This window comes from Mobula birostris, chromosome 4 (genome assembly GCF_030028105.1).
Source record: "Mobula birostris isolate sMobBir1 chromosome 4, sMobBir1.hap1, whole genome shotgun sequence".
NCBI classification, from domain to species: Eukaryota; Metazoa; Chordata; class Chondrichthyes; order Myliobatiformes; family Myliobatidae; genus Mobula; species Mobula birostris.
This window is the reverse complement of record NC_092373.1, coordinates 89,132,563-89,150,373: the sequence shown is the minus strand read 5'-3', so window position 1 is coordinate 89,150,373 and position 17,811 is coordinate 89,132,563. Positions and strand designations below refer to the sequence as shown.

The following is a 17,811-nucleotide window of genomic DNA, read 5'->3' as shown; positions in this document are numbered from 1 at the left end:
TTCTGGCCCTGAGAGGAAGGCTAACTTTTATACTACTTTTAAATTATCTTTTTACACTTGTCCACTACCCTTCAATGAACTACTAACTATTGAATTATATAAAGGTCCATAGGGGGTACAATAGAGTAGATGTTGAGATGATTTTACTGGTGTGATATAGTCAAATGAGGAATAATTTAAAGCTGAGCATTGTAGGGTCATTTTTCAGAGGTGGTGAATCTCTGAAATTCTCTGTATGGTAGAATTGTGGTGGCTGGATCACTGGGGTTATTTAAAGAGGAAGTAGAATGACTGAGGAATTGAAGGGTATGGGAACTGGCACAGAAGAGGAGCTGAGGTCAGCATGGATCAGACACCATCATATTTGAATAGTGGGGCAGGCTTGAGAGGCTCAGCTCTTATTTTCTTACCTTCTATCATTTTGGGATCAACACTTCCTCATATTCTCGTTCACCTACCACAGTTGATCTATCAGTGTCACTTTGTAGTTAAGTCATTCTTTCCTCTTTCTAGTCATTGAAAAATATAATGAAAAGCCAAGGCTCCACACCATAATTCACTGGTCACCATGTCCCACATTCTGTCAATGGTTTCATGCCCATAATCTCTACTGCCCTTCTCCCAGCAAGATGACTCCAGTGCCGTGCACTTTTACTTTCTGCCAACAGATTTTTCTTGGGAATCTTGTTGAATGGCTTCTTTGACATTGCTGCTTCTGTGGGTGAAAGAAGGAATGGGGGGGGTGGGGTGGGGTGGGGTGAGGAGGGGAGGGGAGGGGAAGGGTTAGGGCTGTAGGCATATGTTGGGAACAAAGAAGGTCTCCACTGCAAACCTGTAAGCCAAACGATGCAATAGCAAAGGAGATGCACTTGAATCTCATGGTTTGGTACTGGTAGTTGGGAAATCACTCATGGTTTCTGAATGAGTATCCAATAGGATTCAGTTCTGATGTTTGTGTGGTCAAATTGACCAGTTCCACTCATACGATGACTTATACTAAGGACAGCTCAGGCTGAAAGGCCATTGAGGTGGGCGGTAATGAATCCACAACGAAAATGGCAAAAAGTTAATAGTAAACACACGAGGTTCTGTAGATGCTGGAAGTCCAGAGCAATAGACACCAAATGCTGGAGGAACTCTGCAGGTCAGGCAGCCTCTATAAAAATTAACAAAAAGTTGATGTTTCAGGACAAGACCCTTCATCAGGACCGGAAAGGAAAGGGGATGTCACAAGAATAAAAGGCGGGGGGGGGAGGGAGAAGGATGACCAGCTGGAAGCTGATGACCAGGTGAAGCCAAGTGGGTGGGAAAGGTAAAGGGCTGGAGAGGAAGGAATTGGATAGGAGAGTGGACAATGGAGGAAGGGGAGGTGCTCCAGGGGTAGGTGATAGGCAGGTGAGGAGAAGAGGTAAGAAGCCAGAGTGGGATATACAAGGAAAGAGAAGGGGAAAAAATTACAGGAAGGAGTAATCGATGTTCACGCCATCAGGATGGAGGCTACCCGGACAGAATATGAGGTGTTGCTCCTCCATCCTGAGAGTGGCCTCATCATGGCAAGAGGAGGCCATGGACCAGTGTGTTGGAGCTGGTAGTGCTGCTGCCTCAAAGCTCCACTAACACAGGTTTAATCCTCATGTCAGACTGTGTCTATCAGGAGTTTGCATGTTCTTCCCTCACTGTGTGTGGGTTTCCTAAGGTTCTCCTCTGCCTCAAAGATTGATTGATTAGTTGGCCATTGAAAATTAGCCATATGTGTTAGGTGAGCAGTAGAATCTTAGGGTAAAGGGGAAAGTGTGGGAAACAAAATGGGAATAGTTAAGGGTTAGTATAAATGGGTCAGTATATGTTAATTGGGCTGAAGGGCCTGTTTCCATGTGGGATCTCTCAAAGGCACTCTTGTAAACTTAGCAGCTGAGTACTTGGTGCCTGGGGGGAGGAGAATCTGGAGTCTGGTCAAGCTGCAGCTCCCATAAAGACTATTCAGGGCTGGAGAGTTTGCTGAGGTTCTGTGATCCATGAGAATAGATTCAAATCACACTCCAGGGACTTGGGGATGCAGTTGTGGCTAGCTAGCTATTGTCACCTTAAAGAATGGCTTTATTGGAGTCATGGAGTTCTCACTTCCTCTCTCAGGCATATGTAAATAATTCCACAAGATGGTTTCTGTACTTTGGAGGACAATGCTGCAACCGTGGGGCAGAGATCACAGGAGGCAAATGCAATGCTAGCATTCACCTTGAACAGACGAGGGCATAAAAGCAAGGCTGTACTGCTGCTGTCTAACAGGGCATTGGTCTGACCACATCTGGAATATTAGGAGTAATCCTGCATCCCATACGTAAGGACCCTGCAGAGAGTCCAGAGAAGGTTTGGGATTGAAAGGGGCTTAAGGAATGAGGAGCATTTGGTATCTCTGGGCCTCCATCCGATGGAGTCAGAATGACTGGGGGTGGGGCGGGGGTGGACTTCTCACTGAAACCTACTGGAGAGAATTGACCGTAGAGAGAATGTTGTCACCAGTAGGAGAACCTAAGATCTGAGGACACAGCCTCAGAGTAAGAGGACTTCCCATTAAAACCGAGGAATTTCTCCAGCCACAGGGTGCTGAGCCTGTGCCACAGAGTGCAGTGGAGGCCAAGAACTTGGGTGTATTTAAGGCATAGGCTTGACATTGATAGGCTTTTTACTTCTACAATGGCTAAGGGTTACGTGATAAAGTAGAATAAGATTGAAGAAATATCAGCCACAACTGAAAGGCAGAGCATACCAGATGGACTAATTCTGCTTCTATATATTAAGGTCTTAAAGTCTACTTAGTGTAAGCAGCTAAGTAAAGTGTGACCACTTCTACCTGTAGATCTCGGAAAAGCAACGTGATCACAATCTTCGGTCATATCAAAATCTTATCTCAGATCTATTTGTAGTAATTTGCTGGCCCCAAATTGACTGTTTTATTTCCCCAATTTTTAATGGTAACTATCCTTCAATAAGCTCACAGAGTGCAAGGTATTCTGGGGTGGCCTGAGGTTATGAAGTGCAACTTTCACACGAGCCAAGAACATCTGAGACAAAGACTCAAAATGTTCTTTTTATTTTCTCAAAAGCTTTGCAACCAAGCATGTAGTAAATGGGTGAATTTGTCCCTTTCTTTCTGTTATTTTTCTTACAGCATCAAAACAAAATAACACAGTAAAGAATGAGTCAACAATCTTAATCTTGGAGGATACTCACAATAAATGACCCGATCAAACAATTAACAGAAAGTGAAAAGGAGACTATCACATTGGCATTTAATACATTCCTTTTGAGTTTAAAAAGAAAGACTTGTGAGGTGGGTCAGCTGGTGTGTGACGCTTTTACCAACATCAACAAGCTCTTTAGGTGGGTAGGTCTGTAAAGGACAGGCTTGTGCTTCTTTTGCCCAAAATTGTGAGCATGGTGAGTCCAGTGTGTGGTGGGCTCACCCCTCTCCCTTCAAAAAGCTGTGCTCAATCCTTCAGTACAAGAGTCAGGCTGTAGTTTGTTTACGAGTACTGAGAGGGATGAGAGAACGCAAACAGCTGGATAAAATGTAACACCACCTTCTTGTTAAGACAAAACTGCTCACAATCTTCAGCCCTTATTCCACGTTGACTAACTAAATGGAAAATCTGAGAGGGTTGGCTTGAGACAACCCAAAAGATTCCTCTCTTGTTTGTTAGTCACTGAGCCCAGACCCACAAGCAACAACATGGGCCCCTTAGTACAGCATGGAATCCAAGTCCAATAAACTGGTCAGCTCACAAGAAACAGAAGAAATTGGCCCCCACCACCCTTCATCTCCAGAAACAAGGACAAATCCACACAGTTTGTCAGAATCAACTAATCAAACAAGAATAAAAATGCAGCTTGCAGTTGAAAGATCCCAATAAATCAGACACTGCTTTTTTTGTAAAGATCAGTCTGTCACAATGCGTGTGTTACCATTGGTAGTGTATCAAAGGAATTGAAACAACCTCTTCCCACAAGGATCCTCTACTGATATCCACAATTGTACAGTGTTCTGCATCAAAGGAAGAAGGTGAACCTTTTATCGCCTGCTTCAACACGTTTTGTGTCAGAACTGCATGAACCCTGAGCTGATATAGGTACAATAAACACAGAGACAAAGCAACTTAAACAGAGAAGGGTCAGAAAGTGGGACATTTTGTGTCTTAATATTTTTGAGAAGAACACATTTGCTGTTTCTGCAGTGTCTACAGAACCTATTGTCAACATATTTCCCCACATCCATAAATGTTATGTGATATCAGCAAGAGTGACAATACTCCCTCTTGCCTATCTTACTCTATCTACCTTTGAAGACAGTTGCAAAGAGCATTTCCAAGTAGGAACTGGGACTTATAACTCAGAAAGCAGTATATGCAGATTCCGCCATGCTGTCTCTTAACAATGAGTTCTTAATGGATTAAAATAATAAAAAAAGATGTTCTCTTCCCTACCATCAGATCTTTCACCTCATTCACAAATTCCCCACCGTTATAATGAAAAGATCCCATTTTTTTTTAACTTAAAAGGTTTATAGGAATTGACAGGCACAAAATTACAAAAGATCCTAAACAATTCATACGAAGATTTTGAAGAGATTCAATCTCACGTGAGCTGTGTCTCTTGCTTTACAGGACAGGCAAACTGCTGTCGAAGGATGTTAGAGAGAAAATCACTGAGCGGATGGGAACAAGAGAACTCGGAGAGAATGCATGCAATAGAAAGACAATTGAGGAGGATGACTGCAAAAGATGTGAAGAGTGAGACAAAGTAAAAATGGAAGACAGACACATAGAGGGGGCAGCATGAGCAAATGTAGAGGTTATACATTAATAATAATGTATTTTCCAGTAAGTTTTACACATTGTACAGAGCAGATGAGTTAAACACATTCAGAGAATAGCAGCAAATAACAGGAACTTTGGTTCAGCAAGGAACCACAGAGTAAAGCAGGAGGGACAGGGTGAATGGAAGGATGATATATGATGCACCAAGAAGACAGTCACCCCAACTTTTCCAGGTCCTTTAAAATTAAAACCAGTTTGACTTCTAATCACATTTTATTTCATAACTGAAAGTTAAGACAGTGCAAAAATTTATTAAAATATATACTTTTGAAAGAGTCACAATCACCAGCTAGAATAATGGCAGTACGTAAGTAAAATAGGAACTGATATAAAAACAGGAACCAGGTTGTAACAGTCTAAAAGGGATGGGGATTTAAATCCTCAACTGCAAGGTTATAGTGAAGGAGATAAACCAGCAAACAAGCTCTTGATAAATTAAATGGAGTGAACAGAGCTGCATGGTTTCTGCAGAGTTTGGAAACAGGAATCTTTATAAATCTGTCAGAATCCTGACACACAGACTCTATTTTAAGCTGCAAACATACCTGATTTCATTTTACCCTTTTACACCTTTGAGGTTCCTTCTGGTGCTTTCTGCTGTGTCGATGTGCCATAAAGAATAATTGTGGAAAATAATCTTGTGACATTTACAACTCAGCCAAACATTATTTTCTCAAAACCAGGGTTTGTTTAATGGGCGTTGATATGCAGTTACCTACTGGTTGTGATCAGGGCAAACTGTACACAGAGCTGAGGCTGTAACTAGGCTCGCTCTTGGCACATTAAATCACCTTCATGGGAAACACCTACCTGTCTCAAATAATAACAGGCAACTGCAAAACTTGGAACATTTTTAAGGAAGTGAGTGTTTAAAGCAGGAATCTGAAAACCTAAAACAAAATTCTTAGGATGTATATAAATAAGTTGGAAGATAACATGCATTTATTGTGTAACCTTGTACTTTGTTTTTCAGTGTGTCATTTGCACTCCATTTTTCTCCCCTGAAAAGCAGCACAACCTATAAACAATGTTAAGGAGTAAGTGAATTCTTGGGATGAATAGAAAGCTGCATGGTTTCATCTGGGCCACAGACACCATCCTTTTGTAACTACCCAACAACTCAATAAGATATTCTGATTATATTCAGTTCAATTTGTTTTCCTTTATTTATTCTTTGCAATAGTGGCAACTCTCTCCTGCCCAACATTTCCCACCATCCCAGCTCAGATTACAAGACTCTTTTTCCCCTAGCCACTGCCTTTTAGGCTCAAAGTGACAGCCATACTTTAAAACACAACAACGCTACAAACACTTCTACCACATAGTGAACAATGTACAAAGGCAGGACCAATTCTAAGAACCATTCCGTTGTGCCACCCTTCCCCCTCCCCACCAAGCTCACACCCACTTATTGGCCTCATCCCTTCTGAAAACCAGAAAGCACAGGAACTTCTTATATAGTTTCCTGGGAAGATTCTAAATTTTAAATAGCTGCCATTATGTCATTTTGCAGTTGGGCCTGTTGTGTGTGTGTGCTTCTATTACTTTTTTTCTTTTTAAAAAAAACGCCTTCTCTTCCTATTCTATCATACTGTTAACCCTTTCCATTATAAGAAAGCCCAGCGTAAGTCATTTGCATGCGCAGGTTCCTGTAGATGACTGATCTGTTTAACTCCCAGTGAACAGAACCTCCCTAATGCCCAGCCAGTAACGATCCCACACTTAACAATGCATTCTCTACCAACTTGACAGTGTTAAAAACTACACAAGTAGTGTCAGTCATTCCTGACCCTTTGAGAATTATCAACAACCATTTTTCTTTCACAGCTCACAAACATTTATACCATTGCTCCATATACTATTACTAAAAAGAAATGAATGGCCGTGTTGTTGGGGGGAAAAATACCAGGAAAAGTGCTCCTGGTGATCTAGACTGATGCAATTTACTTGTAATTATAGGGTTCTAACCCGACATGACACCCCTGTGAATGCTCATACAGTCAATGTATCAGATATACTTTGTTGGGATGTTTATCTTCAAGTAAAGAAGTTCAGTGTCATAATTAGGATATTTTCACTTCTTGTCTCTCGATACTTGGAAAACACGGCTTCCCAGTGGGAGCCCATGTGTGTGTTGCATTGTGTTGACAGGTGATCAAAGCAACTGTATGCTGCAAAGCTAGAGAAAAGTCAGGCTTGAAGAGTACTGGAACCTCTTCAAACTGCTCAGAGGAAACTCCCCTCCCCAATGCGTTCAAAGTTTCAAAGGTTTATTCACCTCCAGCACTGCCAGTACTTACAAATAGCCAAAAGATTATTATTTATGTTGCAAAGTTAAACAAAACTCTTGTCCGTTATTGGCAAAGATCTTGCCTCAGTCTCTCTCTCTTTCTCTCTCTCTCACCCTCTCTTATGCCCCCAGGAACGATTCTACCGACAGAAATACTGCAGGGTGATGACCAAAGATAACACGTAGAGGAAGCCGGCCGAGTGTCGCAGTGCCTCGCTCCCGTTACTGCCTTTGGTTTTCCCGCTCTGTTTCGGGATGGCATAGACAACAGGGGACCTCGTCGCCATGTTGAAGGACCTTCTCCGACCACAACTATTCTCTGAACAGCCATCGCCACTTCCAGATCCGCTGCTGTCGTCACCTGTGGGCAAGAAAATGATGACAGTGAGGGGGCCTCGGTAATACTTTAGAGTCACAGGGTGTGGAAACAGGCCCTTCAGCCCACTGCGTCCATGCTGACCGCCAAACTCCCATTTACACTTATCCTGCATTAAACCCATTATTAATCTCCCCATATTCTCACCAGCTCCCCACAGATTCCACCACTCACCTACACACTGTGGGCAATTTGTAGTGACCAATTAACCACTCACTCCGAACTTCTTAGAATTTGGGAATAAACTGCAGAAAATAAAGAAAACCCATGGGGTCACAGGGAGAATGTGCAAGTTCCATACAGATAGCACAGGAAAACCCCACAAAGTTATACTCTCTGGAATTAACTATTCCAATATACTCTTTGCCAGATTCTGTTCAAAACTTCGCGCCCCACATTCACACCCTGGAACCCATCATGAACCATACCTCCTGGTTAAGCCTCAAATTTCTTATGGGGACCGTTCTCAAGTTTCGGAGCATTTGGACAAAATGATAAGGGTGAGGTGATGTTTAATAAGCGATGATGACCATGGATTTTGGCTTGGTATGAGGACTGATTTGCAAAACTCCAGTATCTTACAGTAATGCCAACTGGGAAAATTGCTGGATTTTTGAATGAAAATAGTATTAATACTGCAGAACACTATCGATTATATTATTCTGAAATTTAGAGGATTTAAAGGGAGCATGGGAACCAGGACCATGGTGAGTTCAAAGGAAGTGCAGGAAACTGAGTTCTAGTAAATTTAAAGTAGTGAAATTAATTCATTTCCTGGCAGGTTCTGACATCTCCAAGCCTGAATGCTTAAAACAGTGATGAGCAAAACATTTCTAAATTGTCTTACTGCTTATTTCTTGCCAACTATCAGTGACAAAAATCGCTGCTTTTTGAACACAAACATATGGATCTGGTACTATTTAAAAACCCATTACTCTAATCCTGGTGCAGGTCTAACAGCTAATAAAGTGGCCACTGAGCATAGTCTACTGTCCTACACCTCTCTATTGCACAACCCTTGAAAAGTGACACCCTCCACTCTCCTCCAGTTCTGAGGAAGGATCACTCACTCCAACATTTAAACTGGATTTCCTTTCCATGGATGCTTCTTGGCTGCCTGAATTCCTCCAGCTCTTCTATTATATCAGCAAGGAGGTATAACAGGGCAGAGCCTTGCATCTCCTCTTCACTGTATGTTCTGAGTCCCAAACAATGGCAGCAGTGAAACAAAAGCAGAAAATGCCAAAAATACTCAGTAGTTCAGGCTGCACCAGCGGGAGGAGGAACAGGGATCTGTTGAAATGTTGACTCTCTTTCTGTTCCCTCAGAAAGAGCCGGACCTGTTGAATATTTTCAGCTTTTTGAGTTTTGTTTTAGATTTCCACCATCTGCAGTTCTATTTTTATTTCCAACAGCAGCAGAACTCCAGATAGGATGGTGAAACAGCAGGAAGCAAGGCCCCAGTGAGCTCAATAATGTTTTCAAAGTTTTTCTATATTATCATACAGCTACAAAAAAAGTTAATAATGTTTTATTCATGGCCTGAATAGTACAAAGCATGTGTAAGGAAATTATGAAGAACGATGAACAAAGTAACAAAAGGGAATCAGAGAGCACCACACTAAATGAATATGTAAAAAATCTATATCTTAAACAATCTCCAAGTGAAACTTGCTTTCAAAGTACAGGGATTTAACATAGGGAAGGAGACAAACAATAGGGAAGTGGAAGAGATGTAAAATAGGGAAGCTGTAATCATGTTATTTATTGTCATACCGATGGCTGTAATGGACTTTATTAAAATAGCTGTAGATAAATGTGTCTGCAAAATCATTCATTCAGAGTGTTTGTTCTCCAATCAGAAGGCCTTGATGAATCATGAGATCTGCAATCTGCTGAGAGGCAGATCAGAGGCATTCAACTCTGGTGACAAAAAAGGTTACAAGAGGTCCTGATGCAATCTCCAGAAAGCCATCTCATAGGCGAAGTGACTATTCGGACCAAACTTGAATCAACGAAGAATGTTCGACAGTTGAGGCAGGGCTTGAGTACTAAATCAAGTGAAACATGCAACAGCAGGGCTTCACTTCCAGATGAGCTCAAGGCTTTCTATGCTCACTCTGACCATCAAAGCATGGAGAAACTATCATGAACTCCCACATTCCCCGATGTTCTGTGGTTTCAGTCTGATGTGCGGGTGGTGAACCCACGAAAAGCATCCGGCCCAGACAGAATACCTGGCTAACTACTACAGACCTGTGCTGATCAACTGGCTGAAATGTTCACTGAGATCTTTAACCTCTTGCTATGGCGGTCTGAGGTACCCGCCTGCTTCATGCAGACTGCAATTACACCAGTTCCCACGAAGAGCATGGTGACCTGCCCCAATGAGCATCACCCAGCATCACTTACATCCACTGTGATGAAGGGTTTTGAGAGGTGGGTGATGTAACACATCAACTCCTGCCTGAGAAGAGACTTGGATCTGCTCCAACTTGCCTACTGGAGCAATAGGTCCACAACAGATACCATTTCATTGACTCTTCACTCACCTTGGACCATCTGGACAGCAAAGATACATACATCAGGATGCCCTTTATCGACTACAGCTCAGGATTCAAAACTTCCATCCCCTCAAAACTAATCAATAAGCTCCAAGACCTTGGCCTCAATACCTCCTTGTACAATTGGATCCCGGATTTCATCACTTGCAGACCCTAGTCAGTTTGGATTGGCAACAACATCTCCTCCACGATCTCCATCAGTAAAGGTGCACCACAAGGCTATGTGCTTAGTCCCCTGTTCTACTCACTTTATACTTACGACTGTGAGGCTAAGCACAGCTCCAATGCCATATTCAAGACTGCTGATGACACCACTGTCATATTTAGGCTGAAGACTGAAAATCTGGCTGAGTGGTGCCATGACAACCATCTCTTACTCTATGTCAGCAAGACCAAGGAGCTGCTGATAGACTTCAGGAGGAGGGAACCTGAGGTCCATGAGCCAGTCCTCATTGGAGGATCAGAGATGGAGAAAGGTAGGAACGTTAACTGCCTTGGTGTAACTATTTCGAAGGGCCCTTCCTGGGCCCAGTCCATAAGGGCAATTACGAAGAAAGTATGACAGTGCCTCTACTTCACAGGAGTCTGTGGAGACTCGGCATGACACCTAAAACTTTGACCAACTTATATAGATGTGTAGTGGAGAGTGTACTGACTGGCTGCATCACAGCCTGGTATGGAAACACCAATGCCCTTGAACAGAAAATTCAGCAAAATGTAGAGGATATCCATTACGGGGAACGCCTTACTACCCTTCAACCATTAGGGTCTTGAACCAAAGGGATAACTTCACTCAATTTCAAAGTTCAAAGTAAAATTTGTTATCAGAGTACATACATGTCACCTCATATAACCCTGAGTTTCTTTTTCTGTAGTGTACTGAGCAAATCTATAGAACAGTAACTGTAATGGACAACAAACTATGCAAATTCAGATATCAATAAATAATGAGCATGAAATAACAAGATAAGACAGTCCTTAAATGAGTGCTGTTATCTACTTCTTTTCCCAAGAGCCTCATGGTTGAGGGACAGTAGTTGTTCAGAAACCTGGTGCTGCGAGTCCTGAAGCTCTTGTACTTTCTACCTGAAGCAGAAGCGAGAAAAGAGCGTGGCCTGGGTGAGGGTCTTTGATGATGGATGCTGCTTTCCTACGGCAATGTTTTATGTCGATGTGCTCAATGGTTGGGAGGGCTTTACCCTTCACCTCACTTGACTTCACTTGCCCCATCACTGAAATGTTCCCATAACCAATGGACTCACTTTCAAGGACTCCTCATCTCAGTTCTCAATATTTATTGCTTATTTATTTATTTTATTGTTTTTTTTCTGTTGTATTTGCAGTTAGTTGTGTTCTGCACACTGGTTGAACACCCTAGTTTGGGCGATCTGTCATTGATTCTGTTATGTTTGTTATTCTATAGATTTATTGACCATGCCCGCAAGAAAATCAATCTCACGATTATATATGGTGACATAGAAGTACTTTGATAATAGATTTACTTTGAACTTTGAATAGACGTCACCTGTTCGTAGGAAGGATGTGCTGACATACCCAATATATCCCAGCTAGTAAAACCAGACATCAACAGCAGGGCTTTAGAAGAAATCTCAGATTTATTTCTGAAATAGAGCTGATTGTATTCTGAAATGAAGTTTTGCATTATCATCTTGTGGAGGTGGTGGTTTAAGATATATATTCTATTTTTATTCCTTTAATTCTGTGCTCTCTGATTCTCTTTCGATGCTTTATGTTCCTTGCTCTTAGTAATTTGCTTACGCATTCTCTGTAATACTCAAACCATTAATTAAACTATTGGAGTTCACCTTCTTGCAACGGTAGGACAATATAGTTATAGGATAAAATTCTGATGGTTCATTATCTTGATCATAAGACCATGAGACATAGGAACAGAATTAAGCCATTCAGCCCATCGAGTCTGCTCTGGCACTTCATCGTGGCTGATCCATTTCCCTCTCAACCCCATTCTCCTGCTTTCTTCTCATAAACTTTCATGCCCTGACTAATCAAGAATCTATCAATCTCTGCCTTAAATACATCCAATTATCTGGCCTCCACAGCTGCCTGTGGCAACAAGTACCACAGGTTCACCACACTCTGGCTAAAGGAATTCCTCCTCATCTCCATTTTAAATGGATGTCCTTCTACTCTGAGGATGTGCCCTCCTCACCACAGGAGACATCCTCTCCCACATCCTCTCTATCTAGGTCTTTCAACATTTGATAGGTTTCAATTAGATCCCCCCTCATTCTTCTAAATTTCAGCGAGTAAAGGCCCAGCCCCTCAATTACTCCTCATACAATGACTTTCATTCCCAGAATCATTCTCCTGAAACTCCTTTGAACCCTCACCAATATCAGCATATACTTTCTTAAATACGGAGCTGAAAATTGTTCACAATCTTCCAAGTGAGGCCTCGCCAGTGCCTTATAAAGCCTTGGCATTACATCCTTCCTTTTATATTTGGGTCTTCTGATAATGAATGCTAACATTGCATTTGCCTCTCTCACCACCTTTACAGAATCCTGCATGAGGACTCGTGAGTCCCTTCGCACCTCAGATTTTTGAATTTTCTTTCTATTTAGAAAATAATCTATGCTTTTATTCTTTCTATCTTGAGCATGGCCATGTATTCCATTTGCCACTTTGTTGTCCATTGTCCTTTTCTGTCTAAATGCTTTTGCAGTCTCCCTGTTTCCCCAATACTACCTGTCCCTCCACCTCTGCAAACCTGGCCACAAAGCCATCAATTCTGTCATCCAAATAATTGACATAAATGTAAAAAGAAGCGGTCCCAATATCGACCCCTGTGGAACAGCATCAGTCACTGGTAGTCTATCAGAAACGGCTCCCTTTATTCCCACTCTTTGCCTCCTGCCAATCAGCCAATGCTCTATCCATGCTAGTATCTTTCCTGTAATACCATGGATTCTTATCTTTTTAAGCAGCCTCATGTGCGGCACCTAGTCAAAGTCCTTCTAAAAATCCCAGCAGACAATATCCACCAATTCTCCTTTGTCTACCCTGCTTATTAGCATTCCAACAGATTTGTCAGACAAGATTTTCCCTGAAGGAAGCCTTGGTGATTTGGCCTCCAAGTACCCCGAAACCTCATCCTTAACAATCGACTCAAACATCTTCCCAGCCACCGAGTTCAGACTAACTGATCTATAGTTTCCTTTCTTCTACCTCCCTCTCTTCCTGAAGAGTGGAGTGACATTTTCAATCTTCCAGTCCTCTGGAACCATCCCAGAATCAAGAAATTCTTGAAAGATAATCACTAATGTCTCCACAGTCTTTTTCAGGGCACTGGGGTGTAGTCCATCTGGCCCAGGTGACTAATCTACCTTCAGACCTTTCAGTTTCCCAAGCACCTTCTCCCTAGTAATGGCAACTTCACACACTCCTGGTCCCTGCCACTCTCAAACTTCCGGCATACTGCTGGTGAAGACACATACAAAATACTTATTCAGTCGTCCGTCATTTCCTTGTTCCCTATTACTACGTCTCCAACATCATTTCCCACCACTCTTTTACTCTTTTCTATATCTGAAAAATCACCCGGTATGCTCTTTGATATTGTTGGCTAGCTTACCTTCAATTTTCATTGCTCCCCCCGCCCCCATGGCTTCTTTAGTTGCCTTCTGCTAGATCACTCTGTTCTGTACTGCTTCCATCTAAATCCTTTAACAAATCATGTCCCTCTCTTCAAACTAATGAGGGCCCTGGTCCTGTGCTTGCTTCAACAGTCTAGTCCCCCATTTCCTGTGCTCTCTTGAAACTCGTACTCCCTTCAAACTCATGACGGGTTCCTTTCCCATGCTCCCTTTAAACCTACAAGGATCACTGGACAGGTTATTGAAATACTACGTAACATCTACGAAAAAAAGTGACTCAAATTTTGTTGATGTGTAAATTAAGAATAATATCCAATAATCTTAAATTTGCTAGTCTGGCATACCAAACATGCCACATTATTGGAGTTTTACCTTTCTGGATGTTCAACTATGAAAATAACAAAATTCTATGAATTCCACTTATACGTTGCTTTCCTACTGAGGGTATGGATCAGAATGAAAGATTCATAATAATCATACATTATTTATACTAAAGTTCAGAAAAGAACTCTCAAATGTCAAGAGTGCACTTGAAGCAGAAGGGGGAGAAAATGTAATCAAAAGCACATGAGAGAGTGAAGTAGAGAATGAAATAAAGACAGAAAGAAAGAAGAGAATGGAGAAGGGAAGAAAAGAGGAGAATGGGGAAGAATAGGAGAGAGGAAATGAACCAAATGAGCAAGGGCAGTGGGGAGAGCAAAAGGAAAGAGAAGATTGAAGAAGGAAGACAAACACCTGGAGCTTGAGAAAGATCAAGCAACTGAATAAACTTCTTTAGCCCAGAAAGATGACCTTGGCTACATGTGGTAAGTTAGAATTGTGCCACGTTTTGCCAAAGTACTGAATTGGGTGTCACTAAAAAAAAACACCATATCCTTGCTTTAAAGAAACCACGATTGTAGTTTTCTCCCAGTTAGAAACACTAGAAGCCAACTTCAGCATTCAGAGACAGCAGCTAGGTGGGCATCCCCAGTACTTTTTATGTCATGGACTCCTACCATTAACTGCGGAGTCCATGGACCCCAGATTGGGAACCCCTGAGGCAGAGCCTGAGCTTGCAACTAGCATTTCATTCACCCTATATCCACTGGTTAACTGTGTGGCTGCCACGTAGATGAGGGCAAACAGGGAATGGGGTATAGGGGCTACAAAATGGGAAGTGGGAGGAATGAAGGAGGAGAGATAAAAATCAAGAGGGAAGGATAGCTTTGTTCCTGTTTTCTGTTGAGGGAAATAGAACTGGGCATGTTCTGTTGCAATAATACCCAGTTCGTTACCCTGTGATATCAATGTCATTAACAAGTTTCAAGTTCACGTTCAGGTTGAATTATCATTCAACTGTACATGAGTATAGCCAAACAAAACAGAATTCCTCTGGGGCCAAAGTGCAAAACTCATTACCAATAGCACACAACACACTGAAAAATAGCACAGATGGTTATGATTTCAGAAAATTATAGTGTAACAAAAAAATATAGCTCAAGGTTTGACGGTGTTGACAAAAACTTCCAAATCATCCTCAGTGGAGGCTTGAATATAATTTAAGATCACAATAAATAGTAATATGGCTTGTAATGTTTCATTAACCTCTTTATTTATAATATACATAATTTCCCCTTTATTTCTTCCACACACAAGCCTACAATATTTCCTTACTAGTGAAATTTAAGAGACTACTAGACAGGTATATGGAGGAATTTAAGATGGGGATTTATATGGGAGGCAGGGTTTAAGGGTCGGCACAACATTGTGGGCTGAAGGGCCTGCACTGTGCTGTACTGTTCTATGTTCTATGTTCTAAATCCTTGAGTTGCTGATTATAGATTGTCCTGGTCCTGCTTGGTCTTCCACTGAGCAAACACTGGAGGGCAGCACCAAGCGTACACTGGGGGGGAACTGATGGGAGGAGCCAGCCCCCCAACCCAGCATAACCTCAGCTCACCCAGCAGACCGACTTCGGCAGCTGCGCCCAAAGCGACCCTGTGGCCGAGGCCTAGTCCTCGCCACAACCAAGGCCATGCAGCTCCCCCAGCATCGGCCTCACCAATGAATGGACTTGCAGAATTCTACATTACCAATGTCCATCAGGGTCTTGTGATCCCAATTAAAAAGGTCCAAGATAATCATTCGCTCTGTTGAATCGTGCACCCTCTTGGCAGAATGGTACACAACAAGTCCATCTCCATCGCTATCAAGCGACTCGCTGATGGGAAAGTCCTGCAGTGCTCCATGTTTTTAGTATCCAGCAGTGACTTGTGATTGTAAAAAAGACTTACGATATGAACAGATATTCCTTTGATTGGACCCCAGGTGGCCACAGCAGCTGGGCGTGCCACCACCCTATCAGAAGATAATCAACAGAAGATGCATTAACAGATAACTGGATCAAAAGGCCACAACTACCACTGGGAGAAATATGCAATAAGTCAGGAACAATAACAAAATACTGAAAAAAACTCAGCAGGTCAAGGAGCATCTGTGAAAGGAGAAGTCATCATTTCACGTTCAGGACCAATGATCAGAACAGTGGTGTAGACCCGAAACATGGACAATTTTTCTCTCCACAGATGCTGCCTGACTTGCTGCTTTTTTCCAGCATTTTCTGTTCTTGTTTCGGATTTGGAAATGGGAGAACAAAGGCTTTTGTGTGCACAACTTTTGCATTAAAAACGGGTAACAATGTTTCATGTCAATGCAAGCATCAGGATCAAACATCAGTAAAGTTACAGTGGGTTGGGGTACTCACTGGTATCCTGGAAGTCCACATCGTTGCCATTGTAGGCATTCCGCAGACGATTGGTCATTATCCGCAACTGCATGATCTGCTGGCGAATAGTCATGTCTGGTTTCGTGATGTCAACCTCCACCTCTGGGTTATTAATCTGATTGGCCAGTCCATCTGCCATGACCTCTGGGAGGTACCTGTCGTGTGTGATCAGAGTTATTAGGCGTTAGTCCTGTATGGATACAAACCTGCTTGAATAGGCACTATCACAGAGAAATTAGTATTGGTAAACATACTCTCACCCAGAAGAATTGTGGAGTCTGAAATTTATTGCAACACGCATAAAATACTGGAGGAACTCAGCAGGTCAGGCAGTATCTATAAAAATGAATAAACAGTCGACATTTTGGGCCAAGATCTTTCTTCAGGACTGAAAAGGGGGAAGATGCCAGAATAAAAAGGTGGGGGGGAGGTGGGGGTGAGGAGAAGGAGGCTAGCTGGAAGGTAATAGGTGAAGCCAGGTGGGTGGAAAAGGTCAAGAGCTGGAGAAGAAGGAATCTGATCGGAGAGGAGGGTAGACCATAGGAGAAAGGGAAGGAGGAGGGGACCGGGGGGGGGAAGTGAGAGGCAGATAGTGCCAGGGAGGAGCAATAACAGAACAGAGAATCTAGTGTCATCATTGCAGAGAAAATGCAGGCAGATAACACCATGAAGAGGTAAATTATGAGATCAAGAATCCATTTTACTGTACAAGACAGCAGGATAGAAGCTGTGCTTGAACCTGGTGGTATGTGCTTTCAGGCTTTTGTATCTACTGACTGATGAGAGTTGTCTTTGATTATGTTGACTGTTTTCCGAGTCCACGGAGGGGTAATAATTTTGCAATATGACAGTGTGGGACAGCCAGCCCTGTCTGTTCAATATTGATGTTTTGAAATACTTGCTTGGATCATATCATCCACCGTCTCCCAGAACACTCCTGTTCTTTTTTTCAGGCATTAAAGGGACACTTATGATAAAATATACCTTGTGGGTAAATGGTTTACTTGTCAAATAATGTCCAGACATGCAATGAGCCACAGAGAAGCAGGAGCTGTTTAATTCATCCCTTCTGTCTTGTCACATCAATGGAATTGGTATGGACACTACAACTGGTATTAACTTCCCCTTGCTTAGGATAGGATAGGAAAGAGTCAATAAGGGTCAATAATGAGTAACCCTGATGCAAAGTGCCAATCAGACACTGGGTAGCAGAAGGACTACTTTTATCTGTGATGCCCAACAGGGTCAAATGGCCAACACCTTCACAATCAGATGGGAGCAGAAATCCTGGTCATTTCTCTG

The 17,811-nt window shown here is 42.3% G+C and overlaps 1 protein-coding gene across 1 annotated transcript in view; it reads right to left on the bottom strand.

The window, feature by feature from the left end:
- Positions 1 to 3,060: 3,060 nt before the first annotated feature.
- LOC140196468 (glypican-1-like) overlaps positions 3,061 to 17,811 on the bottom strand; it is a 210,565-nt gene continuing 195,814 nt past the window's right edge. Inside the window, exons 8-9 of the mRNA XM_072255732.1 lie at positions 16,489 to 16,664; positions 3,061 to 7,525 (exon numbers count right to left, since the gene is read on the bottom strand). Coding sequence (XP_072111833.1) covers positions 7,305 to 7,525; positions 16,489 to 16,664 — 397 coding nt within the window. The 3' untranslated portion in view covers positions 3,061 to 7,304. The remainder of the gene's footprint in view (positions 7,526 to 16,488; positions 16,665 to 17,811) is intronic.